Source organism: Salvelinus alpinus, chromosome 15 (genome assembly GCF_045679555.1).
Source record: "Salvelinus alpinus chromosome 15, SLU_Salpinus.1, whole genome shotgun sequence".
In the NCBI taxonomy this organism is placed as follows: Eukaryota; Metazoa; Chordata; class Actinopteri; order Salmoniformes; family Salmonidae; genus Salvelinus; species Salvelinus alpinus.
In genome coordinates, this window is record NC_092100.1 from 16,239,921 (window position 1) to 16,266,349 (window position 26,429).

A 26,429-nucleotide genomic window follows, 5' to 3' on the forward strand; every position below is an offset into this window, starting at 1 on the left:
GCAAAAACCAAGCCATGAGGTCAGAGGAATTGTCTGTAGAGCACCGAGACAGGATTGTGTCGAGGCATAGAGCTGGGGAAGGGTACCAAAAAATGTCTATAGCATTGAAGATCCCAAAGAACACAGTGGCCTCCATCGTTCTAAAATGGAAGAAGTTTAGAACCACCAAGACTCTTCCTAGAGCTGGCAGCCCGACCAAACTGAGCCATCGGGGAGAAGGGCCTTGTTCAGGGAGGTGACCAAGAACCCAATGGTCACTCTGACAGAGCTCCAGAACTCCTCTGTGGAGATGGGAGAACCTTCCAGACGGACAACCATCTCTGCAGCACTCCACCAATCAGGCCTATGTGGTAGAGTGGCCAGACGGAAGCCACTCCTCAGTAAAAGGCACATGACAGCCTGCTTGGAGATTGCCAAAAGGCACCTAAAGGACTCGCAGACAATGAAAAACAAGATTCTCTGATGTGATGAAACCAAAATTGAACTATTTGGCCTCAATGCCAAGCGTCACATCTAGAAGAAACCTGGCACCATCCCTACGCTGAAGCATGGTGGTGGCAGCATCATGCTGTGGGGATGTTTTTCAGCGGCAGAGTCTGTGGGAGCAGTCAGGATCGAGGGACAGATGAACGGAACAAAGTACAGAGAGTTCCTTGATGAAAACCTGCTCCAGAGCGCTCAGGACCTCAGACTGGCGCGAAGGTTCACCTTCCAACAGGACAACGACCCCAAGCACACAGCCAAGACAACGCAGGAGTGGCTTTGGGACAAGTCTCTGAATATCCTTGAGTGGCCCAGCCAGAGCCCGGTCTTGAACCCAATTGAACATTTCTGGAGAGACCTAAAAATAGCTGTGCAGCATCACTCCCCATCCAACTTGACATAGCTTGAGAGGGTTACCAGAGAAGAATGGGAGGAACTCCCCAAATACAGGTGTGCCAAGCTTGTAGCGTCATACCCAAGAGGACTCGAGGCTGTAATCGCTGCCAAAGGTGCTTTAACAAAGTACTGAGTAAAGGGTCTGAATACTTATGTAAATGTGGTAATTTAGTTCTTGATTTTTAAAATAAATTTGCAAACAATTTAAAAAACCTGTTTTTGCTTTGTCATTATGGGGTATTGTGTGTATATTGATCAGGCGAAAAAACGATTTAATCCATTTGAGAATAAGGCTGAAACGTAACAAAATGCGGAAAATGTCAAGGGGTCTGAATACTTTCCGAATGCACTGTATATGTACTTAGAGCACTGGGAAGTGGAAAAGTAGCGATCACTAGCCTAGCGTTCAAAGCACTTTACTGAGTCATGTAGGCTACATGACTAAAACTTCAAACGAAAAGCTCAAAAATTACTTTGAGGTTTAGAAAACAAAGCAAGTATTTAGCAGAAAACCCCAGCATGACACCAGGCCAATATACTGGATAACCTGCCGGACGGTGCCTGTGTTATTTCAGCGAGGTAACCATGGAAACCAGAGCCCTGAATCAGATCACAGAACCACAGACTGTCTCACTAGCTAGGAGACTGCGCTAGACAAAGACAGATAAATCCAAATCATTCCATTTCGTTGGACGATGTATACCATGCGTCTCCCGTACATACGACTAATACAACTTGAAACCTCCCTGACACTGAACCCGGCAGGGCGGTGGTGTCCATGCCAAATAGATCTTGTCGTGCCAGCGAAAATACACTGAACAAAAACAAACAATGTAAAGAGTTGGTTCCATGTTTCATGAACGGAAAGAAAAAAATCCCAGATATGTTCCATAAGCACAAAAAGCTTATTTCTCTCAAATGTTGTGCACAAATTTGTTTACATCCCTGTTAGTGAGCATTTCTTCTTTGACTAGATAATCACTCCACCTGACAGGTGTGGCATATCAAGAAGCTGATTAACTTTTTAGGGATAGGGGGCAGCATTTTCACTTTTGGATGAATTGGTGCCCAAAATGAACGGCCTCCTACTCTGTCCCAGATGATAATATATGCATATTATTATTACTATTGGATAGAAAACACTCTGAAGTTTCTAAAACTGTTTGAATTATGTCTGAGTATAACAGAACTCATATGGCAGGCAAACTTCCAAACAGGAGGTGAGAATTCTGAAAAGGGTCGATGTGAAAGTCATCGCCTATTCAATTCCCTGTAATTTATGGATCTGTCTGCACTTCATACGCCTTCCACTCGATGTCAACAGTCAGTAGAACGTGGAATGAAGCCTCTAGTGTGATGTGGGACCGGATGGGAGGGGAATGAGTCAGTGGTCTGGCAGAATGCTAGTTTCTAGTCACGCACGCTGGTCATGGAATGGTCATGTGTGCCATTACTTATACAGATATGAAGAAATGCTCCGGTTGGAACGTTATTGGATATATATGATAACAACATCCTGAAGATTGATTCCCTACTAAGTTTGACCAGTTTATTCAACTTGTAATATAACTTTTTGAAGTTTTCGTCCGACATTTGCCTTCACTTGCGCCAGTGTTTGGACACGTGTACTACACATGCTAGCTAAAGTTGCTAATTTGACATAAGTAATGGACATTATCGAACACAAAAAACTATTTATTGTGGAAATAGGATTCCTGGCATTGCATTCTGATGAAGATAATCAAAGGTAAAGGAATATTTATGATGTAACTTCGTATTTCTGTTGACTCCAACATGGCGGAGAAATGTTATTTATATTTGAGCGCCGTCTCAGATTATTGCATGGTGTGCTTTTTACTAAAGTTTTTTTTAAATCTGACACAGCGGTTGCATTAAGAACCAGTGTATCTTTAATTATATGTAAAACATGTATCTTTCATCAAAGTTTATGATGAGTATTTCTGTTATATGACGTGGCTCTCTGTAATTACTCCGGATATTTTGGAGGCATTTCTGAACATGGCGCCAATGTAAACCCGAGATTTGTGGATATAAATATGCACATTATCGAACAAAACATAAATGTATTGTGTAACATGATTGTCATATGAGTGTCATCTGATGAAGATAATCAAAGGTTAGTGATTAATTTTATCTCTATTTCTGTTTTTTGTGAAAGCTATCTTTGGCTGGGAAAAATGGCTGTGTGTTTTTTGGATTTGGTGGTGATCTAGCGGAACGTGTGTCCTAGAAAGGTTAAACAGCATGATCATGGGGACAATAATAGGCCACTTTAAAATGAGCAGATTTGTCACACAACACAATGCCACAGATGTCTCAAGTTTTGAGGGAGCGCGCAATTGGCATGCTGACTGCAGGAAAATCTACCAGAGCTGTTTCCAGAGAATTGAATGCTCATTTGTCTACCATAAGCTGCCTACGATGTCGTTTTAGAGAATTTGGCAGTATGTCCAACCAGTCTCACAACTGCAGACCACGTGTAGAGGGAGGTTGGGGGGGGCGGGGGTGCTGAGGAGTATTTGGGTCTCTAATAGAGCCCTTTTATGGGGAAAAATTCCTTCTGATTGGCTGGGCCTGGCTCCCCAGTGGGTGGGCCTATGCCCTCTAAGGCCACCCATGGCTGCACCCCTGACCAGTCATGTGAAATCCATCGATTAGGGCCTAATCAATTAATTTCAATTGACTGATTTCCTTATATGAACTGTAACTCAGTAAAATCGTAGAAATTGTTGCATGTTGAGTTTATATTTTAGTTCAGTAAACTTCTGGTTTGATTTCTATTTACTTCAGCATTTTGTCTCAGTGCCTTGACATATACCAGGGATCATCAACTAGATTCAGCCGCGGGACAATTTTTTCTAATGCGGATAGTCAGGTGGCCGGAACATAATTCCAAATAATTCGTGGACTGCAAATTAACCGCAAGAAGCCTTAATCTTGTTAATAGGGGGCGCTGTTTTCACTTTGGGGAAAAATCGTGCCCAAATTAAACGGCCTCGTACTCTGTTCTAGATCATACGATATGCATATTATTATTACTATTGGATAGAAAACACTCTGAAGTTTCTAAAACTGTTTGAATTATATCTGTGAGTAAAACAGAACTAATTTGGCAGCAAACTTCCAAACAGGAAGTGAAAATTCTGAAAATGGGTCTCTGTGTAAGGCCTTGCCTATTCAATTGCCTTATATTTATGGATCTGTATGCACTTCATACGCCTTCCACTAGATGTCAACAGGCAGTAGAATGTTGAATGGGGTGTCTAGCTTGATGTGAGACCGAATGGAGTGACAGGTCTGCCATATTGGCAGTATTTTGCTGCGCACCTGGGAGCACCATATTATTTTCTGCAATGCGTTAGGTAGACACGACAAAATGCTCCGTCTTGGACGTTATTGGATACATATGAGAAAAACATCATAAAGATGGATTTTCAACTGAGTTTGACCAGTTTATTCGACTTTTATTATGACTTTTGGAATTTTTCGTTCCATGCGCCAAGCGTTCATGGACATGTGCGCTCCACCATGCTAGCCAAAGTTGCTAATTCGACAGAAGAAATGGACATTCTAAAACAAAACAACAATTTATTGTGGAACTAGGACTCCTTGCACTGCATTCTGATGGAAGATCATCAAAGGTAAGAGAATATTTATGATGTTATTTCGTATTTTTGTGGAATATGTTGGCTCCAACATGGCGGAGAATGGCTGGGCGCTGTCTCAGATTATTGCATGCTGTGCTTTGTACTAAAGTTATTTTTTTAAATCTAACACAGCGGTTGCATTAATAACAAGTGTATCTTTCATTTGCTGTACAACATGTATTTTTCAGCAAAGTTTATGATGAGTTTTTTGGTTAGATTACGTCGCTGTGTAAAATTTCTCCGGACAATTTGGTGTTATTTGTGACGATGGCTGCGTTGTAAAACCCAGATTTGTAGCTATAAATATGCACATTTTCGAAAACAAAACATAAATGTATTGTATAACATCATGTTATAAGACTGTCATCTGATGAAGTTGTTCAAAGGTTAGTGATTAATTTTCTCTATTTGTGGGTTTTGTGAAAGCTATGTTTGCAGTGAAAAAATGGCGGTGTGTTTGGCTATTGTGGTGAGCTAACATAAATATATATTGTCTTTTCGCTGTAAAACATTTTTAAAAATCGGAAATGTTGGCTGGATTCACAAGATGTTTATCTTTCATTTGCTGTATTGGACTTGTGATTTCATGAAATTATATTATATGATATCCCTGTGGCGCTAGGCTAGACTATGCTAGTCAGCTTTTCTGATGAGGAAGATTCCGGATCCGGGAGGGTGATTAAGTAGGTTAACAGATATAATATTGGAATAAAACATAAATCTTGCTTCCATTTGTTTATGAGCACGTGTCTCTATTATTAGTGGAAATACTTCGGAACAGATTTCCCAAATTAAAATCACCTGATTTCCTGGTGTTTTTATATATTTTTTTATATCCAACAATGAAAATGCAATTTTTATTTATTTATTTTTTGCTCAGAAAACTTAAGGGGGGAGAAATAAAACCACCCGCCAAATTTGGGCCCGGTTGGGGAACCCTGAAGTATACTGATCTGACATCTCCTGTATAGACCTTTAACCTGTAATAGAAGCTGTAATGACATTATGGTTGAGTAACTGAAATGTGTCTAACTGAAATGTCTAACTGAAATACTTAAATATGTATTACCGTCCATAGAACGGAGGACAGAGTTCAAACGTGACAAGCTATACATCTAAAGGACAAAAATCCTTGAGATCTCAAAAACGTGGAAACTAATAAGGTGGGAGGATCTTAAAGGGGGAGTATTCCAGGCAGCTCTTACCTTAGGGCTCCTGTTGTGGCCGACCTGGGCTGGCGCCGGCCCTTTAAGGCACGCAATTTATCTCCTTGGGTCATGCATAGGCCATTCTCCCCAATGTAGTCGTTCTGTGGAGAGAACACATAAGATAATGTGGCTAAGTATCTACAGTAGATTGGATTAACAGACCAGAATATGGTACTGTTTTGTGTATAAGAACAATTGTCTATAAAAATAAATCCTCTAGTCCAGGGTTTCCCAAACTATGTCGTCGGGATCCCAAGGAGTGCATGTTTTGGTTTTTGCCCGAGCACTACACAGCTGATTCAAATAATCAACTAATCGTCAAACTTTGATGCTTGTGTAGTGTTACAAAACAAAAACGTGGGGTCCCGAGGACAGCGTTTGCAAAACGCTGCTTTAGTCTGTTTAGTGCTGGTTTGATTAATAAATCAAACACATTCCATTACAGGTATGTACTAAATAATACACCGCAGACATCACAGATTTTCTCCAATCAACAGAGAGACACTAAAAGGTAGGAGAATATCTGCAGCCTCTTAGCTGGAAACAATGCAGATGTACATCACATCCACAGGAAAAATGGGGCATTGTCAGGGTCCTGTTCATTAGGCACTAATGTTTCAGCCTGTTTTATTCCGTTTGGTGCCTAATGAACAGGACCCAGGGCAGGGTTGTGGGTGGCGCTGACCTCTTGAAGGCGGTCGGTACTGTGGGACCCGAGGATGCCAGCAGGGCTGCTGGTGGTAATAGAGGTGTGGGTTGGTCTGAGGGTGAGGTCGTCCATGCTGGAGATGAGGTGAGACACGCCCCTCGGCTGCGAACGCTGCATGTCCCCCTGCATCCACATGGCTGCCTGCCTCCTGAGACAAAGAGAGAGAGGGAGGGAGGGGGAAGGAGAGATGAAAAGATGGAGAGGTTGCATTAGGAAATCCTCGCCTACCATGTGACCTTAAGTCTATAACACCGTGTCACTTGTGGCCTGACCAGAAAGAGACCGATTCAGACCAGCTTGTCCATCCATACCATTCCATTGCGCTGGGATGAAAACTATGCCAAGAGATAAGACCATAACTGCTGTTGAAGGATTGAATGGAGTGGAGGAAACAGAACCCCATTTAATCTTTACCCTTTTGTTCACCCCAGAACATGGACAGATTGGAGAATTAGGACAAACAACATTTACTTTGTAGTCATTTAGCTGACGCTCTTATCCAGAGCGACTTACAGTTTTGTGCATTCATCTTAAGACAGCTAGGTTCCAACTCCTGGTTTAAAGACACAAACACTTGAGCAGACACACACTTCCCACAGAACGGCTGTTGGGTAAGCCTGAAAAGCTGTCAAAAGTATCCTACTGGTGTGTGTGTGTGTGTTAAGGGGAGAACACACTCCTCCATGGGGGAAAGTCTAGCAGGAAATGGACAGACAATGCACACACACACACACACACACACACACACACACACACACACACACACACACACACACACACACACACACACACAGTAGTCAGCAACTTGAAAGAAGCGGTCAGGTCACACCTTTTACTGAACTGGTATATATATATATATATATATATATATACACACTGCTCAAAAAAATAAAGGGAACACTTAAACAACACAATGTAACTCCAAGTCAATCACACTTCTGTGAAATCAAACTGTCCACTTAGGAAGCAACACTGATTGACGATAAATTTCACATGCTGTTGTGCAAATGGAATAGACAACAGGTGGAAATTATAGGCAATTAGCAAGACACCCCCAATAAAGGAGTGGTTCTGCAGGTGGTGACCACAGACCACTTCTCAGTTCCTATGCTTCCTGGCTGATGTTTTGGTCACTTTTGAATGCTGGCGGTGCTTTCACTCTAGTGGTAGCATGAGACTGAGACTACAACCCACACAAGTGGCTCAGGTAGTGCAGCTCATCCAGGATGGCACATCAATGCGAGCTGTGGCAAGAAGGTTTGCTGTGTCTGTCAGCGTAGTGTCCAGAGCATGGAGGCGCTACCAGGAGACAGGCCAGTACATCAGGAGACGTGGAGGAGGCCGTAGGAGGGCAACAACCCAGCAGCAGGACCGCTACCTCCGCCTTTGTGCAAGGAGGAGCACTGCCAGAGCCCTGCAAAATGACCTCCAGCAGGCCACAAATGTGCATGTGTCTGCTCAAACGGTCAGAAACAGACTCCATGAGGGTGGTATGAGGGCCCGACATCCACAGGTGGGGGTGGTGCTTACAGCCCAACACCGTGCAGGACGTTTGGCATTTGCCAGAGAACTGGCGCCCTGTGCTCTTCACAGATGAAAGCAGGTTCACACTGAGCACATGTGACAGACGTGACAGTGTCTGGAGACGCCGTGGAGAACGTTCTGCTGCCTGCAACATCCTCCAGCATGACCGGTTTGGCGGTGGGTCAGTCATGGTGTGGGGTGGCATTTCTTTGGGGGGCCGCACAGCCCTGGATGTGCTCGCCAGAGGTAGCCTGACTGCCATTAGGTACCGAGATGAGATCCTCAGACCCCTTGTGAGACCATATGCTGGTGCAGTTGGCCCTGGGTTCCTCCTAATGCAAGACAATGCTAGACCTCATGTGGCTGGAGTGTGTCAGCAGTTCCTGCAAGAGGAAGGCATTGATGCTATGGACTGGCCCGCCTGTTCCCCAGACCTGAATCCAATTGAGCACATCTGGGACATCATGTCTCGCTCCATCCACCAACGCCACGTTGCACCACAGACTGTCCAGGAGTTGGCGGATGCTTTAGTCCAGGTCTGGGAGAAGATCCCTCAGGAGACCATCCGCCACCTCATCAGGAGCATGCCCAGGCGTTGTAGGGAGGTCATACAGGCACGTGGAGGCCACACCTACTACTGAGCCTCATTTTGACTTGTTTTAAGGACATTACATCAAAGTTGGATCAGCCTGTAGTGTGGTTTTACACTTTAATTTTGAGTGTGACTCCAAATCCAGACCTCCATGGGTTGATAAATTTGATTTCCATTGATCATTTTTGTGTGATTTTGTAGTCAGCACATTCAACTATGTAAAGAAAAAAGTATTTAATAAGAATATTTCATTCATTCAGATCTAGGATGTGTTATTTTAGTGTTCCCTTTATTTTTTTGAGCAGTGTATATATAAATAAAAGATTCACCCCTGCCAAAATCTACAACAATTCGGAACAATTCAGCAGTTAAATCAGAGGGGAATTCACAGAAAGCTAGTCGGGAGGGATGAGTCAAGGTGAGGGGGGATGATTAAAGATACTCTGATACAAGCTGTGGAGGACCAGGACAGGAGTCTGTTCAGCTTTACAGATGACCGAATAGGAACAAGACCCAAGCACTGTGTTTAAACCAGTGGTTGGAACCGGTTCAGGGAACAGAACAGAAAACCGGAAAATAAATGTCCTTTTTCAAGGAACAGAAACGTAACCGGCAACGAACATGAACTGTTATTTTAAAAGCAGTTCCATGTTGTTATGGCTCTATGTAGTACTGTGCGCCTCCCATAGTCTGTTCTGGACTTGGGGATTGTGAAGAGACCTCTGGTTTCATGTCTTGATCTTTGCAAGAGGGAAGGAATCTGATTTCATTGGTCCTCAACTCAGTCGTCATTTCATTCAGGGTAAGTGGAGTTAGCTGTGAATTAGCCTGCCCCGGAGCAGGTTAGTTCTGAAGGACTCGTTGCCATAGAATTTACCTGGCTAAAAGGTGGGCCACTTTCGTATGACCAGTTATCCTAAATTGAACACAGATTTGACTAGAGTTACCTCGCCAAGTCCTCAAACCCAGTGCTCAATTTGAGACCTTGAGACCTTTCAGTTTTGGACTATTTCGTTCTGGAACCCATTTGCCAGGATTTGGTACCTCTCTTGGCATGAAAAATAATTTTCAAGGTTTGCAATGTAAAAATTCTAATAAAAGCAATCAGTGTTCATTCGAGTTACCTCCTCTGTAAATTCTCCTGCCCCCTTAAAAAAACGTAATGTGAAAATGTGCCTGATATTCTAATAACTGATTTGTGTTGGGCCGGCCCGGGTTCATGGTTTGCGCAACATTGCAGCCTGGTCGTTGCTGTGGTGAGAGAGAGAAGCGCACCTGAATCTCTCACATAACTAGAGTGAGATTCACTGAAATTATAGAATTTACAATACTACACGAGGAGTAATTTAGCCTCAGAGAATCAATAGCTTATATAAACATCCAAAATCGCGTAGCAGTCAGACGTCTTTGTCCTTCGTCTTGTCGTGTCCCATGTATATCTTTTTATATCTTTTTCTTTTTATATCTTTTTATATTTTTCTAAACCTCAACTTCAAAATACTCTCCTGCAACCCGCCTCAACCAATGTGGTGTGGATCTGTTTTTTTCTAAAGTATTTTTTATTTACCTCGGAACCGGAATCCCCCAACAGAAGCTAGCCAGCTCACTAGCTACTAGTCAGCTAACCACTGCTAGCGGTCATCAGCTAACCTTTAGCTCGGAAAGCTCTCACCAGCTTGTACAACACGACTCAAACCAGAGCATACCGGACCTATTTTCTCTCCATATCCCCAGATTCCTATTCCTGGCTAACGTCTGTCCCGAAGCAAGCACCAATTATCCTGGAGCTAGCCCATGCTAGGCCCATTCTCCCGGCTAGCTGAAGAGGCCCATCAGCCACTCCTGGGCTACAATACCCGGACCCCTTCTACTGCCGGAACGGGGCACAGAACCCCACCGATCCTTCACGACTGGACTACCGACGTAACCTGCTCGAGGGAACGTAACCTGCTCGAGGGGGTACTCAACTGGCCCCTACGCCGCGACATCCCCTGAATTCCCATCTGCTAGCCTGCTAGCCGCGGCCCGCTAGCTGTCTAGAGGATATTGGATTGTTAGCTGAATAGATCCGACGGCCAATTTTTTGGGCCACTATACCTATTTTGCCAATTGGACTTGGACCCCTCTGCTACTCGGAACCCTACTAATCCATCACGACTGGTCTATCGACGTCACTGCACGCGGAGGCTAAAACAGACTTTCCTCCGTCGCGACGTCCTTCTAAGGCCCTCCTGCTAGCTTGCTATCCCCGGCCTGCTAACTGTCTGAATCGCCGTGTCTCCTGCCAGCCCAACCACTCACTGGACCCCTATGATCACTCGGCTACGCATGCCTCTCCCTAATATCAATATGCCTTGTCCATTACTGTCCTGGTTAGTGATTATTGTCTTATTTTACTGTAGAGCCTCTAGCCCTGCTCAAAATGCCTTAACCAAAAATTTAGTTCAACCTCCCACATATGCGGTAACATCACCTGGTTAAAACGTCTCTTGAGACAATCTCTCCGTCATCATTACTCAATGCCTAGGTTTACCTCAAAAGTACTCACATCCTACCATACATTTGTCTGTACATTATGCCTTGAATCTATTCTATCACGCCCAGAAACCTGCTCCTTTTACTCTCTGTTCCGAACGTACTAGACGACCAGGTCTGATAGCCTTTAGCCTACTCCTCTGGTGATGTAGAGGTTAATCCAGGCCCTGCAGTGCCTAGCTCCACTCCTACTCCCCCAGGTGCTCTCATTTGTTGACTTCTGTAAACGTAAAAGCCTTGGTTTCATGCATGTTAACATTAGAAGCCTCCCCCTTAAGTTTGTTTTATTCACTGCTTTAGCACTCCGCCAACCCGGATGTCCTAGCCGTGTCTGAATCCTGGCTTAGGAAGACCACCAAAAACCCTGAAATTTCCATCCCTAACTATAACATCTTCCGACAAGGTAGAACTGCCAATTGGTGTTGCAATCTACTGCAGAGATAGCCTGCAGAGTTCTGTCTTACTATCCAGGTCTGTACCCAAACAATTCGAGCTTCTACTTTTAAAAATCCACCTTTCCAGAAACAAGTCTCTCACCGTTGCCGCTTGCTATAGACCACCCCCTGCACCCAGCTGTGCCCTGGACACCATATGTGAATTGATTGCCCCCCATCTATCTTCAGAGCTCGTGCTGCTAGGTAACCTAAAACTGGGACATGCTTAACACCCCGGCCATCCTACAATCTAAGCTTGATGCTCTCAATCTCACACAAATTATTGCCTGCATCTGTTATGGGTCTGCGGTCAAACGACCACCCCTCATCGCTGTCAAACGCTCCCAAAACACTTCAGCGAGCAGGCCTTTCTAATCGACCTGGCCCGGGTATCCTGGAAGGATTTTGACCTCATCCCGTCAGTAGAGGATGCCTGGTTATTCTTTAAAAGTGCCTTGCTCACCATCTTAAATAAGCATGTTCCGTTCAAAAAATGTAGAACCAGGAACAGATATAGCCCTTGGTTCTCTCCAGACCTGACTGCCCTTGACCAGCACAAAAAAATCCTGTGGCTTTCTGCATTAGCATCGAATAGCCCCCGTGATATGCAACTTTTCAGGGACGTTATGAACCAATATACACAGGCAGTTAGGAAAGCTAAGGCTAGCTTTTTCAAGCCGAAATTTTCATCCTGTAGCAAAAACTCAAAAAAGTTCTGACACTTAAGTCCATGGAGAATGAGAGCACCTCCACCCAGCTGCCCACTGCACTGAGGCTAGGAAACACTGATAAATCCACTTAAATTGAGAATTTCAATAAGCATTTTTCTACGGCTGGCCATGCTTTCCACCTGGCTACCCCTACCCCGATCAACAGTCCTGCACCCCCCACAGCAACTCACCCAAGCCTCCCCCATTTCTCCTTCACCCAAATCCAGATAGCTGATGTTCTGAAAGAGCTGCAAAATCTGGACCCCTACAAATCAGCCGGGCTAGACAATCTGAACCCTCTCTAAAATGATCTGCCGAAATTGTTGCAACCCCTATTACTAGCCTGTTCAACCTCTCTTTCGTATCGTCTGAGATTCCCAAAGATTGGAAAGTTGCCGCGGTCATCCTCCTCTTCAAAGGGGGAGACACTCTAGACCCAAACTGCTATAGACCTATATCTATCCTACCCTGCCTTTCTAAGGTCTTTGAAAGCCAAGTTAACATACCGACCATTTCGAATCCCACCGTACCTTCTCCGCTACGCAATCTGGTTTCAGAGCTGGTCATGGGTGCAACTCAGCCAAGCTCAAGGTCCTAAACGATATCATAACCGCCATCGATAAGAGACATTACTATGCAGCCGTATTCATCGACCTGGCCAAGGCTTTCGACTCTGTCAATCACCACATTCTTATCGGCAGACTCAACAGCCTTGGCTTCTCAAATGACTGCCTCGCCTGGTTCACCAACTATTTCTCAGACAGAGTTCAGTGTGTCAAATCGGAGGGCCTGTTGTCCGGACCTCTGGCAGTCTATGGGGGTGCCACAGGGTTCAATTCTCGGGCGAACTCTCTTCTCTGTATACATCAATGATGTCGCTCTTGCTGCTGGTGATTATCTGATCCACCTCTACGCAGACGACACCAATCTGTATACCTCTGGCCCTTCTTTGGACACTGTGTTAACTAACCTCCAGACGAGCTTCAATGCCATACAACTCTCCTTCCGTGGCCTCCAACTGCTCTTAAATGCAAGTAAAACTAAATGCATGCTATTCAACCGATCGCTGCCCACACCTGCCCACCCATCCAGCATCACTACTCTGGACGGTTCTGACTAAGAATATGTGGACAACTACAAATACCTAGGTGTCTTGCTAGACTGTAAACTCTCCTTCCAGACTCACATTAAGCATCTCCAATCCAAAATTAAATCTAGAATCGGCTTCCTATTTCGCAACAAAGCCTCCTTCACTCATGCTGCCAAACATACCCTCGTAAAACTGATCATCCTACCGATCCTCGACTTTGGCGATGTCATTTACAAAATAGCCTCCAACACTCTACTCAGCAAATTGGATGCAGTCTATCACAGTGCCATCCGTTTTGTCACCAAAGCCCCATATACTACCCACCACTGCGACCTGCACGCTCTAAGTTGGCTGGCCCTCGCTTCATACTCACCGCAAAACCCACTGGCTACAGATTCGGGTTCGATCCCGGGCTGTGTCGCAGCCGGTCGCGACTGGGAGACCCATGAGAAGGTTCACAATTGGCCTAGCGTTGTCCGGGTTAGGGGAGGGTTTGGCCGGCCGGGATGTCCTTGTCCTATTGCGTTCTAGCGACTCCTGTGGCGGCCAGGCACATGCACGCTGACACGGTCACCAGTTGTACAGTTTCCCCAGGCGCCGAAGACATGGATGTCGATTAAGGCGCCCCCCCCCGCACCTCTGATTCATTCACATTTCAGTTGAAGGCATTCAGTTGTACAACTGACTAGGTATCCCCCTTTCCCTTTACAGTGTTTCCACCGACACATTGGCGCGGCTGGCTTCCGGGTTAAGCGAGCAGTATGTCAAGAAGCAGTACGGCTTGGTGGGGTCTCGACCTTTGCCTCTCCCGAGTCCGTACAGGAGTTGTAGCGATGGGACAAGACTAACTACCAACTGGATACCACAAAAGTGTGGAGTAAAATTAAAATAGATATACATCATCACACAGGTGCACCTTGTGCTCAGGACAATAAAAGGCCACTTTAAAATGTGCAGTTTTGTCACACGACACAATGCCACAGATAACTCAAGTTGAGGGAGCTTGCAATGGCATGCTGACTGTAGGAATGTCCACCAGAGCTGTTGCCAGATAATTAAAATGTTAATTTCTCTACCGTAAGCCGCCTCCAACGATGTTTTAGAGAATTTGGCAGTACAGTGATCCCTCGCCACTTCGCGGTTCACTTATCGCGGATTCGCTATTTCGCGGATTTTCATAATGCATTTTTTATTTTTTTTTGGTGCATTGTGCTCTGCATTCTGATTCGCTAAAAACTCACTCCCGCTTCTTGTATCAAAACATGCTACGAATTGTGCTATCATTTTGTCGTCTCGTGCAGTTATGTGTACGTACATAAAACAGCTTGGCAAATTTACATTAAGTTGGCCAGGAAGGAAGGAAGGACTAACGCTTGGTCGCTTAGCAACCATGGTGCGAATGGCCACTGAACTTAAGCGAGTAGCTGAGGAATGGGACCCTTTGATGAGCCGTTCATTACAGTTCTCCAACGTAATCGATGGTGGCATGTCGGTGTACAAGGATCTTTTTGCAAAGAAGAAAAAAGAGCGACAACAGCTGCCTATCACTATGCTCTTCTCCCGAACAAACACACCTGCACCGCGGGCTTCAGAAGAAGAGAACACTGCAGAGCGCAGTCAGGATGCAGCGGCCCAGTCTGAAGAGCAGTGAAACGGCCTACACGTGAGTCACTGTATTTGTATACATGTAATAGTTGCTAATTGTAAAAAAAAATAAAGTTTTCTATTTCGCGGATTTCACTTATCGCGGGTCATTTTCGGAACGTAACCCCCGCGATAAACGAGGGATTACTGTACGTCCAACCAGCCTCAAAACCGCAGACCACGTGTAACCACGCCAGCCCACATCCGGCTTCATCACCTGAGGGATTGTATGAGACCAGCAACCTCGACAGCTGATGAAACTGTCGGTTTGCACAACTGAAGAGCTTCTACATAAACTGTCAGAAACCGTCTCAGAGAAGCTCATCTGCGTGCTCGTTGTCCTCACCAGGATCTTGACCTGACCGCAGTTCGGCGTCATAACCGACTTCAGTGGGAAAATGATCACCTTCGATGGCCACTGACATGCTGGAGATTTTTTATTATTATTGCCAGTCTTGTGAAATCCATAGATTAGGGACTAATTAATTTATTTCAATTAACTGATTTCCTTATATGAAATGGAACTCATTAAAATCTTTGACATTGTTGCATTTATATTTTTGTTCAGTGTATATGAATGAGACATGTAGCTGAATGAAACTGATCTAGGACCAGCTATTAGGAGTACTTACTCCTCCAAGAAGTGCTGCTGAGGGCCGATAACGGAGCCCGGCCGGCAGACCCTGATCCAGGCGATGGTCTCTGCTGCCGTGAAGTGGTAGTGCTTCATTAGGTAACAGCCTATCAGGGTGCCAGTACGCCCAAGGCCAGCTGATGACAAGAATGAACGAGTGAAAATAATTCGGATTTATTTTTACATAAATAAGGAATTGAATAGAACATATTAAAAGTAACAATGTCAACAGACTTGATTGAGATATATATATACACACGTCAAAGGTTTGGACACACATACTCATTCCAGGGTTTATTTATTTATTTTCCACATTGTAGAATAATAGTGAAGACATCAAAACTATGAAATACCACATATGGAATCATGTAGTAAAAAAAAAAGTGTAAAACAGGCTACAAATATTTTATATTGGAGATTCTTCAAAGTAGCCACCCTTTGTCCTGATAACAGCTTTATACACTCTTTGCATTCTCTCAACCAGCTTCATGAGGTAGTCACCTAGAATGCATTTCAATTAACAGGTGTGCCTTGTTAAAAGTTAATTTGTGGAATTTCTTTCCTTCTTAATGTGTTTGAGCCAATCAGTTTTGCTTTGACAAGGTAGTGGTGGTATACAGATGAAAATAATCCTAATTATTTTCATCTCATATTGCTCAAACAGCAAACCTGGTGTCAAAAAACAGATAAAGCAACACCTCGCAGCACAACGCCTCTCCCCTATTTGACCTAGATAGTTTGTGTGTATGTATTGATATGTAGGCTACATGTGCCTTAAAAAAAATATATGTAGTTCTGTCTTTGAGCTGTTCTTGTCTATTGATGGTCTGTATTATGTAATTCTGTATTATGTTTCATGTTTTGTGTGGACCACAGGAAGAGTAGCTGCTGCTTTTGCAACAGCTAATGGAGAGCCTAATAAAATAAAATAAAAAAATAGCCCTATTTAGTAAAAGACCTACTCCATATTATGGCAAAAACAGCTCAAATAAGCAAAGCGAAACGACAGTCATGAAGGACATGAAGGTCAGTCAATGCGGAACATTTCAAGAACTTTGAAAGTTTCTTCAAGTGCGGTCACAAAAACCATCAAGTGTTATGTTGAAACTGGCTCTAATGAGGACCGCCACAGGAAAGGAAGACCCAGAGATACTTCTGCTGCAGAGGATAAGTTCATTACGGCTCTCGAGTGGCGCAGCAATCTAAGGCACTGCATCTCAGTGCTAGAGCCGTCACTACAGACACCCTGGTTTCGAATCCAGGCTGTATCACAACCGGCCGTGATTGGGAGTCCCATAGGGCGGCGCACAATTGGCCCAGCGTCGTCTGGGTTTGGCCGGTGTAGGCAGTCATGGTAAATAAGAATTTGTTCTTAACCGACTTGCCTAGTTTAATAAAAAAAAATATATATATATATTTAGTTAACTGCACCTCAGATTGCAGCCCAAATAAATGCTTCAGAGTTCAAGTAACAGACACATCCGCTGTTCAGAGGAGATCATTACTGAATGACACCATTATGAAGAGACTTGCTTGTGCCAAGAAACACGAGCAATGGACATTAGACTGGTGGAAATCTGTCCTTTGGTCTAATTAATACAAATTTGATTTTGGAATGAGATGTTTGACGTGCAGGTGTCCACATACTTTTGTCATCACCGCCTGGTACGGCAACTGCACCGCCCACAACGCACAAAGCTCTCCAGAGGGTGGTGCAGTCTGTCCAACACATTACCGTGGGCAAACTTCTCACCCTCCTGGACACCTACAGCACCCGATGCCATAGGAAGGCCAAAAAGATCATCAAGGACATCCATCACCTGAGCCACTGCCTGTTCACCCCGCTATCATCCAGAAGGCGAGGCCAGTACAGGTGCATCAAAGCTGGGACCAAGAAACTGAAAAACAGCTTCTATCTCAAGGCCATCAGACTGCTAAACAGTCATCACTAGCTGCCTATAGACATAGATTAGGAATCACTAGCCTTTGCTTTATCTTGGCCAGGTCGCAGTTGTGAATGAGAACTTGTTCTCAACTAGCCTACCTGGTTAAATAAAGGTGAAATAAATAAAAATTGTCCTACTGAAAGGAGAATTCATCTTCCAGTGTCTGGTGGAAAGAAGACTGAACCAGGTTTTCATGTAGGATTTTGCCTGTGCTTAGCTCCATTCTGTTTATTGTTATGCTGAAAAACTCCCCAGTCCTTAACGATTACAAGAATACCCATGACATGATGCAGCAACCACTATGCTTGAAAATATGGAGAGTGGTACTCATGTGTTGTATTGGATTTCCCCCAAACAGAACACTTTGTATTAACAACGTCACCATGTTCAAAGGGATATTCAATGTCTGCTTTTCTTATTTTTATCCATCTACCAATAGGTGCCCTTCTTTGCGAGGCATTGGAATATATCCCTGGTCTTTGTGGTTGAATCAGTGTTTGAAATTCACTGCTCGACTGATGGACTTTACAGATAATTCTGTGTGGAGTACAGAGATGAGGAAGTCATTCAAAAATCATGTTAAACACTATTATTGCACACAGCATGAGTCCATGCAACGTATTATGTGACTTGTTAAGCAAAGTATCAGACCTGCATAAAACAGCCCTTCGGGGCCAAGAATAAAAAATGTATCCTACAGTTGAGCGTTGCATTACTGATTAACTTGGCTCCGCATGGAAGGCTAAATTTTGTGAACTCTAAAATCCCTCTCTACATATTTTAAATAGTCAGGGTGCGCGTGATTTAGCTTGCCAGGCACACCAATGCAATACATCAATATAGTCCCAAAAAAGCAGTCCATATGCCAGGCAAGCTATTTTAAATATCTCAACAGATACTGCAGTGTGTGTGTCTCACCCTTGCAGTGAACGGCCACGGCTCCATCGGTGCTCTCGCAGATGTGCAGGAATCGGCGGGTGATGACGTCGTTCGGTGTGCTGCCATCCACGAAGAACAAGTCGTAGTGGTCGAATCCGGCATCCGTGAAGCGCTTGGCGTCATAGATCTTCTTGTTGAGCCGCACCACCGTGGTAATGTTGTGTTTCCGGAAGTAGGGGAAGTACGCCTCTGGGGCATGGAGAGGGTAGCCTGGGTTGGGGAGGAGATTAAAGGTAAGCTAATTTGTGTAAAACGTAGGTAAGGAAAACTGATTATGTTGAAGCATAGAGCAATCTTCCTTAGTATGTTGTCAAATATATTACTACACTAATGGTGCCATCTGCTGTTACTGAAGAGAAAGGATTAGCGAGAAGAGATGCATAGGGAAAGTCTACCTGAATCTAAACCTGAACCCTGTCAAGGTTCATCGGTCGAGACAACTGTACTAAATTACTCTGGAACAGCGGTTGTTTTTCTTAAAAGGGGAAGAGCACATAAAAGGTCAAGGACTGAATCCAAAACTCATCTCACCATTCTCTATTTTACTTTTGGGATGGGGTCCACTGAAGGCCAGAAACTTCCCCGGCACGATCCAGTTGAAGTCACCGTTTTCCACTCGCTACAACAGAGAGAAGGGAGAAAACTGATTGTCTCGACTGATTGGAAATGTTGTGAATCTGTATAATTATACATGCAGGGATCCCTTGTAAAGGAGGCCTTGGTCTCAATAGGATTTCCCTGTTTAAATAAAAAAGGTACAAAAATAAAAAGACACATCGAACAGGGGCCCAGACTTATATGGACATTTTGCTCTGACTGGAAAATGTTCCTAAGACTTTAGCCTTTACTTAATCAGATTGGCCTCCAGTTAGTAGCCATCTTCAGTAACAACCTAACCTTACACTGCAGGTGGGCAAGACTGCACAAACCGATCTGGAACCAACAATGGCAAGACGGCACAGACAGGCTAGTTTGGTACGCAATAGGTCATCATCAACAACCGCTCAATTGGCAAAGGACCAATCCCTCCTCTTCGCTGCTTTTGTTTTAGTGACCAAGTGCCAAACACTTTTTTCTGTGACAATATTCTGTCTGTTTTTGCAGAGTCGGGTCAAATAAAAATGATGACGCTCACAGAAGACTATTTATGAATCTAAAAGGTCACGTCAGGTCGTCAGTGGAGCGCAAAGTTTTGTAACATCTTAGAGTGGGATTGTGAATATTGTAGGGGTGCTGCGATTTGCTTTTACAGATGTTTCGCCGTTCAAACTGATGAGTGGGCACTTAATACTAGAGCGGGTCCAAGGTCACCATGACAACATTACCTCGTAGTGCTCATATTCGTCCACGTCAAATGTCTCAAAGTCAAAGAATCCATGTTGCAGGGCCTGGAGAAAAGGGAGCAGAGACAGTTTAATATATATACAGTGGGGAGAACAAGTATTTGATACACTGCCGATTCTGCAGGTTTTCCTACTTACAAAGCATGTAGAGGTCTGTAATTTTTTATCATAGGTACACTTCAACTGTGAGAGACGGAATCTAAAACAAAAATCCAGAAAATCACATTGTATGATTTTTAAGTAATTCATTTGCATTTTATTGCATGACATAAGTATTTGATCACCTACCAACCAGTAAGAATTCTGGCTCTCACAGACCTGTTCGTTTTTCTTTAAGAAGCCCTCCTGTTCTCCACTCATTACCTGTATTAACTGCACCTGTTTGAACTCGTTACCTGTATAAAAGACACCTGTCCACACACTCAATCAAACAGACTCCAACCTCTCCACAATGGCCAAGACCAGAGAGCTGTGTAAGGACATCAGGGATAAAATTGTAGACCTGCACAAGGCTGGGATGGGCTACAGGACAATAGGCAAGCAGCTTGGTGAGAAGGCAACAACTGTTGGCGCAATTATTCGAAAATGGAAGAAGTTCAAGATGACGGTTCAATCACCCTCGGTCTGGGGCTCCATGCAAGATCTCACCTCGTGGGGCATCAATGATCCTGAGGAAGGTGAGGGATCAGCCCAGAACTACACGGCAGGACCTGGTCAATGACCCGAAGAGAGCTGGGACCACAGTCTCAAAGAAAACCATTAGTAACACACTACGCCGTCATGGATTAAAATCCTGCAGCGCACGCAAGGTCCCCCTGCTCAAGCCAGCGCATGTCCAGGCCCGTCTGAAGTTTGCCAATGACCATCTGGATGATCCAGGGGAGGAATGGGAGAAGGGCATGTGGTCTGATGAGACAAAAATAGAGCTTTTTGGTCTAAACCCCACTTGCCATGTTTGGAGGAAGAAGAAGGATGAGTACAACCCCAAGGACACCATCCCAACCGTGATGCATTGAGGTGGAAACATCATTCTTTGGGGATGCTTTTCTGCAAAGGGGACAGGACGACTACACCGTATTGAGGGGAGGATGGATGGGGCCATGTATCGCGAGATCTTGGCCAACAACCTCCTTCCCTCAGCAAGAGCATTGAAGATGGGTCGTGGCTGGGTCTTCCAGCATGACAACGACCCGAAACACACAGCCAGGGCAACTAAGGATTGGCTCCGTAAGAAGCATCTCAAGGTCCTGGAGTGGCCTAGCCAGTCTCCAGACCTGAACCCAATAGAAAATCTTTGGAGGGAGCTGAAAGTCCGTATTGCCCAGCAACAGCCCCGAAACCTGAAGGATCTGGAGAAGGTCTGTATGGAGGAGTGGGCCAAAATCGCTGCTGCAGTGTGTGCAAACCTGGTCAAGAACTACAGGAAACGTATGATCTCTGTAATTGCAAACAAAGGTTTCTGTACCAAATATTAAGTTCTGCTTTTCTGATGTATCAAATACTTATGTCATGCAATAAAATGCAAATGAATTACTTAAAAATCATACAATGTGATTTTCTGGATTTTTGTTTTAGATTCCATCTCTCACAGTTGAAGTGTACCTATGATAAAAAATTACAGACCTCTACATGCTTTGTAAGTAGGAAAACCTGCAAAATCGGCAGTGTGTCAAATACTTGTATGTATGTATGTATATATACACTGCTCAAAAAAATACAGGGAACACTTAAACAACACAATGTAACTCCAAGTCAATCACACTTCTGTGAAATCAAACTGTCCACTTAGGAAGCAACAGTGATTGACAATAAATTCCACATGCTGTTGTGCAAATGGAATAGACAACAGGTGGAAATTATAGGCAATTAGCAAGACGCCCCCAATAAAGGAGTGGTTCTGCAGGTGGTGACCACAGACCACTTCTCAGTTCCTATGCTTCCTGGCTGATGTTTTGGTCACTTTTGAATGCTGGCGGTGCTTTCACTCTAGTGGTAGCATGAGATCTACAACCCACACAAGTGGCTCAGGTAGTGCAGCTCATCCAGGATGGCACATGAATTTTATAGTTCGGCTGAGCGCCCCCTTTTTATTTTTTAGCTCAAGTACTGGAGGTCCGGAAGTTTAGACTGGTTCTTCATCCACCGGAAATCAATTATCAACTAGTTTAATGGACTGGACACAGACTTCACAGTTCTGGTTTCTCATGTCTAGATCAGTCACAGACTCCAAAGTCAGTATAATAGCCTAAGAGATTTTTTATTTATTTTTATCCAGTTGATGAACCAAAAAGTGTGAGACGGGAAGACCAGGGCTTTGTTCTTAAATCAAAACTGGTTGTGATCAAATTACCCCAGCCATGAGCTGTTCAATCCCTTACCGTCGGGCAGACAGTATCAGAGCATGAGGTCTGTTAGAGACCGTCTCTGAGCCTGTTGGTATCTACAAGCAATCACACTGCCGAACACTTGAACTGGACTGACCACCTGCTCTGATTCTCTGCACTTTAGCAAACATGCACTCACACGCCCACAAATGTGTAAATATTGGACTATAAATTGTAGCTTCCTGTATTATACTCATGCTAAAATGTTTATTATAGTCAGAGCCATTTACTTTATGTTCGCATTCTTATCTTTTGTTGTTGTTGCATTTCGTTGGACGGTGTATACCATGTATATCCCGTACATACAACTAATAAAACTTCGACACTGAGCAGGCTAGGCGGTGGTTTCCATGCCAACCAGATAGACTAATAAACTATAGCATGTCATGTCACCAGTTGAGTCTTAAAGGGATAGTGCGAGACTTTGGCAATTAAGCCATTTTTCTACTCACTGATACAATTTATTTGTGTGTGCTGTTTGAAGGAAGTTCAAATTGCAATGGCCGGTGCACATTTCAGGGAGGGTGCCGCACCATATCAAATATCTTGGTTGTAAAATAGTTGCTATTAAGCCAAATAGAGTTGACATACAGAAATGATACCTCCAGAAATCTGAGACCCTCCTCTCTTCGACAGGGACAAGGGGACAAAGCTTCCAAAGCGGTGTTTTTTCCTGCAACTGCATTTTGAAATGTTATATTATCAGAGCACGTTTTTTTTGCATTCGAAGGAGAGTGGATTACTCATCACAGCAGCATGCCCCAGTGAAACAGGCACAGGTCAGAAACTATCATTAAAAGAATAAGGATAATGCACTTTACTGTTCGATAAAATCAGGGTTTTAGCAGACCCCAAAATAGGTTGTTTTGAGTGAGGTGACAATGTAGAATGTGCTCTTTCTACTTTTATAGGGAGCCTTCCCATTTTTTTTTTTTTACAAACCACGATCTGGGCTGAGAGTCGGATGACAGAGTCAGAGAAAGACTCTTTGCTGATGCCGCGTTTGACTTTGAATGTGAGAAACCCAGGCCGGTCCATCTTGGTCAGGGGGCCGCTGATCAGCCAAAGGCTCATTATAAGTGTAAAGAAATTGTGCAAAAAAATAAAACAATATTAGCAGGCCCATGGGCCGCTGGCCATGTCACCTTAATTTTTTTTCCCTTTCTCAAATATTTGTGTGTCAATTTCGACCAGCCCATTAAAAAAAATATAGTGCAGCCTATCTGGCATTTGCCAGAATTGCTAGATTGCCAACCCCTGCTCCTCACATAACACCGACATGCGCTACTCTGTTCCGCATTTCCTTTCCGGTCAGGCCATTACAGGCGCTCATCACACAGCTTCATATCACCACTCCCCTGTACCAGTTTAATAAGACTTGAGTAGTTTATTAAGGCTTTACTTGAAACATTGGTGAACTTTGCAACCATTTAGTCGCATTTTGCGACCCTTTGACTTGGCTGTCAATAATAAGATGTAGTGTACAGTGCAGTTGGAAAGTATTCAGACCCCTTGACTTTTTCCACATTTATTTCCTTCACATTTGTTACGTTATTCTAAAATGGATTCAATTGTTTTTTCCCCCCCTAATCAAATCTACACAATACCCCATAATAACAAAACCAAAAAAGAGGTTTAGAAATGCTTGCAAATGTATTAAAAATAAAACTTAAATATATTTCCATAAGTATTCAGACCCTTCTCTCAGTACTTTGTTTATGCACCTTTGCCAGCAATTACAGCCTCGAGTCATCTTGGGTATGGCTACAAGCTTGGCAAACCTGTATTTGGGGAGTTTCTCACATTATTCTCCGCAGATCTTAAGCTCTGTCTGGTTGGATGGGGAGCGTTGCTGCACAGCTATTTTCAGGTCTCTTCAGAGATGTTGGATTGGGTTTAAGTCCGGGCTCTGGCTGGTTCACTTAAGGACATTCAAAGACTTGTCTAGAAGCTACTCCTGCGTTGGCTTGGCTGTGTGCTTAGGGTCGTTGTCCTGTTGGAAGGTGAACCTTTGCCCCAGCCTGAGGTCCTGAGCACTCTGGAACAGGTTTTCATTAAGGATCTCTCTGTACTTTGTTCCGTTCATCTTTCCCTCGATCCTGACTACTCTTCCAGACACTGCTGCTGAAAAACAACCCCACAGCATGATGCTGCCACCACCATGCTTCAGCGTAGGGATGGTGCCAGGTTTCCTCCAGACGTGACGCTTGGCATTTAGGACATAGTGTTCAATCTTGGTTTCATCAGACCAGAGAATCTTGTTTCTCATGGTCTGAGTGTCCTTTAGGTGTCTTTTACTAAGGAGTGGCTAGCATATGGCCACTCTACCATAAATGCCTGATTGGTGGAGTGCTGCAGAGATGGGGGAACCTTTCAGAAGGAAAACCATCTCCATAGAGGATCTACGGAGCGCTTTCAGAGTGACCATTGGGTTCTTGGTCACCTCCTTGACAAAAGGTCCTTCTCCTCAGTTTGGTTGGGCGGCCAGCTCTAGGAAGTCTTGGTGGTTCAAAACTTTATCCATTTAAGAATAATGGCCACTGTGTTCTTACGGACCTTACATTTTTTTATTAATTCATAAAAAACAATGCAATGTCAAATCACTTTACAAAACAGAAATCAACAGAAAGGCAGAGTAGGAGACTACCCAGTTCAGAAAGGGAAACAGAGTGGACAAAGAAGCAAACAAACATTGGATACGTGAACGTGCCGTGGGCACGTGCATGCACATAGTATTTTTCCATCCCCTATTCTCCCTGTCAGGTCTGTAGTGTTGACCGCTGTCTGTGAGCTGCTCTCTCCCCCAGGTCTGTGTTAACTTCTCTAGGATAGGGGGCAGCATTTTCACATTTGGATGAAAAGCGTGCCCAGAGTAAACTGCCTCCTACTCATCCCCAGAAGATAAGATATGCATGGTATTAGTAGATTTGGATAGAAAACACTCTGAAGTTTCTAAAACTGTTTGAATCATGTCTGTGACTATAACAGAACTTATTAGGCAGGCAAAACCATTCAGATTTTTTGTTTTGAGGTCACTTTTCAATGGGTTTTCATTGGGAATCCAGATTTCTAAGGGACCTTCCTGCAGTTCCTATCGCTTCCACTGGATGTCAACAGTCTTTAGAAATTGGTTGAGGTTTTTCCTTTGAGAAATGAAGACGTAGCCATGTTCAGAATGAGGCTCCAGTGAAGTGTACTGTTTGTTAGAGGCGCGTGACCAGAAAGCATGCTACACATTGTTTTCCTCCGGTATTGAACTTAAATTTTATCGATTATTTACGTAAAAAAAGACCTAAAGTTGTATTACAAAAGTAGTTTGAAATGTTTGGACAAAGCTTACAGGTACCTTTTGAGATATTTTGTAGTCACGTTGTGCAAGTTGGAACCGGTGTTTTTCTGGATCAAACGCGCCAAGTAAATGGACATTTTGGATATATATCGACGGAATTAATCGAACAAAAAGGACCATTTGTGATGTTTATGGGACATATTGGAGTGCCAACAGAAGAAGCACGTCAAAGGTAAAGCATGAATTATATCTTTATTTCTGCATTTTGTGTCGCGCCAGGAGGGTTGAAATATGATGGTCTGTGATTGTTAGCTGGGGTGCTATCCTCAGATAATAGCATTGTTTGCTTTCGCCGTAAAGCATTTTTGAAATCTGACATGTTGGCTGGATTCACAACAAGTGTAGCTTTAATTTGGTATATTGAATGTGTGATTTCATGAAAGTTAAATTTTTATAGTAATTTATTTGAATTTGGCGCTCTGCATTTTCACTGGATGTTGGCCAGGTGGAACGCTACCGTCCCACATATCCCAAAGAGGTTATTAAGCCCATCAGCCTCGTTCCTTTGTCCTCTAGGCACGATCGTGAAGCAGTCTTCGTTGGTTTTGGAAAAATAATTCCCTCTCGGCGGGCACACTGGACACAGGGTTAATCAACACATTTTATGCCAATTTTGCCTAGTCAGGGCACACTTAGCTATAGTGCCTATGAGGACCTCACGTCTTTTGCGTGATTAAAAATAAAACACACCCAACACTAATTTCCAAGTAGCTTGAGGATTTATTAGCCTATGAAGTATATTTGCCTTTGAAGTTGGTGCACATCAACTGGTATTTCCATGAATGAATAAAAAGCATTACATTTGCAATTAATTTTTTAATTTTTCTCCAGACAACTTAAT

At 43.8% G+C, this 26,429-nt stretch overlaps 1 protein-coding gene across 4 annotated transcripts in view; it reads right to left on the reverse strand.

Annotated features, from left to right (window-relative positions):
• Window positions 1-26,429, reverse strand: part of cdc14ab (cell division cycle 14Ab) — a 75,615-nt gene that overhangs the window by 17,643 nt on the left and 31,543 nt on the right. For all 4 annotated transcript variants that reach the window (XM_071344305.1, XM_071344306.1, XM_071344304.1 and 1 more), the window contains exons 7-12: window positions 19,838-19,900; window positions 19,044-19,131; window positions 18,492-18,722; window positions 15,626-15,764; window positions 6,441-6,612; window positions 5,753-5,856 (exon numbers count right to left, since the gene is read on the reverse strand). In XM_071344305.1, coding sequence (XP_071200406.1) covers window positions 5,753-5,856; window positions 6,441-6,612; window positions 15,626-15,764; window positions 18,492-18,722; window positions 19,044-19,131; window positions 19,838-19,900 — 797 coding nt within the window. The remainder of the gene's footprint in view (window positions 1-5,752; window positions 5,857-6,440; window positions 6,613-15,625; window positions 15,765-18,491; window positions 18,723-19,043; window positions 19,132-19,837; window positions 19,901-26,429) is intronic.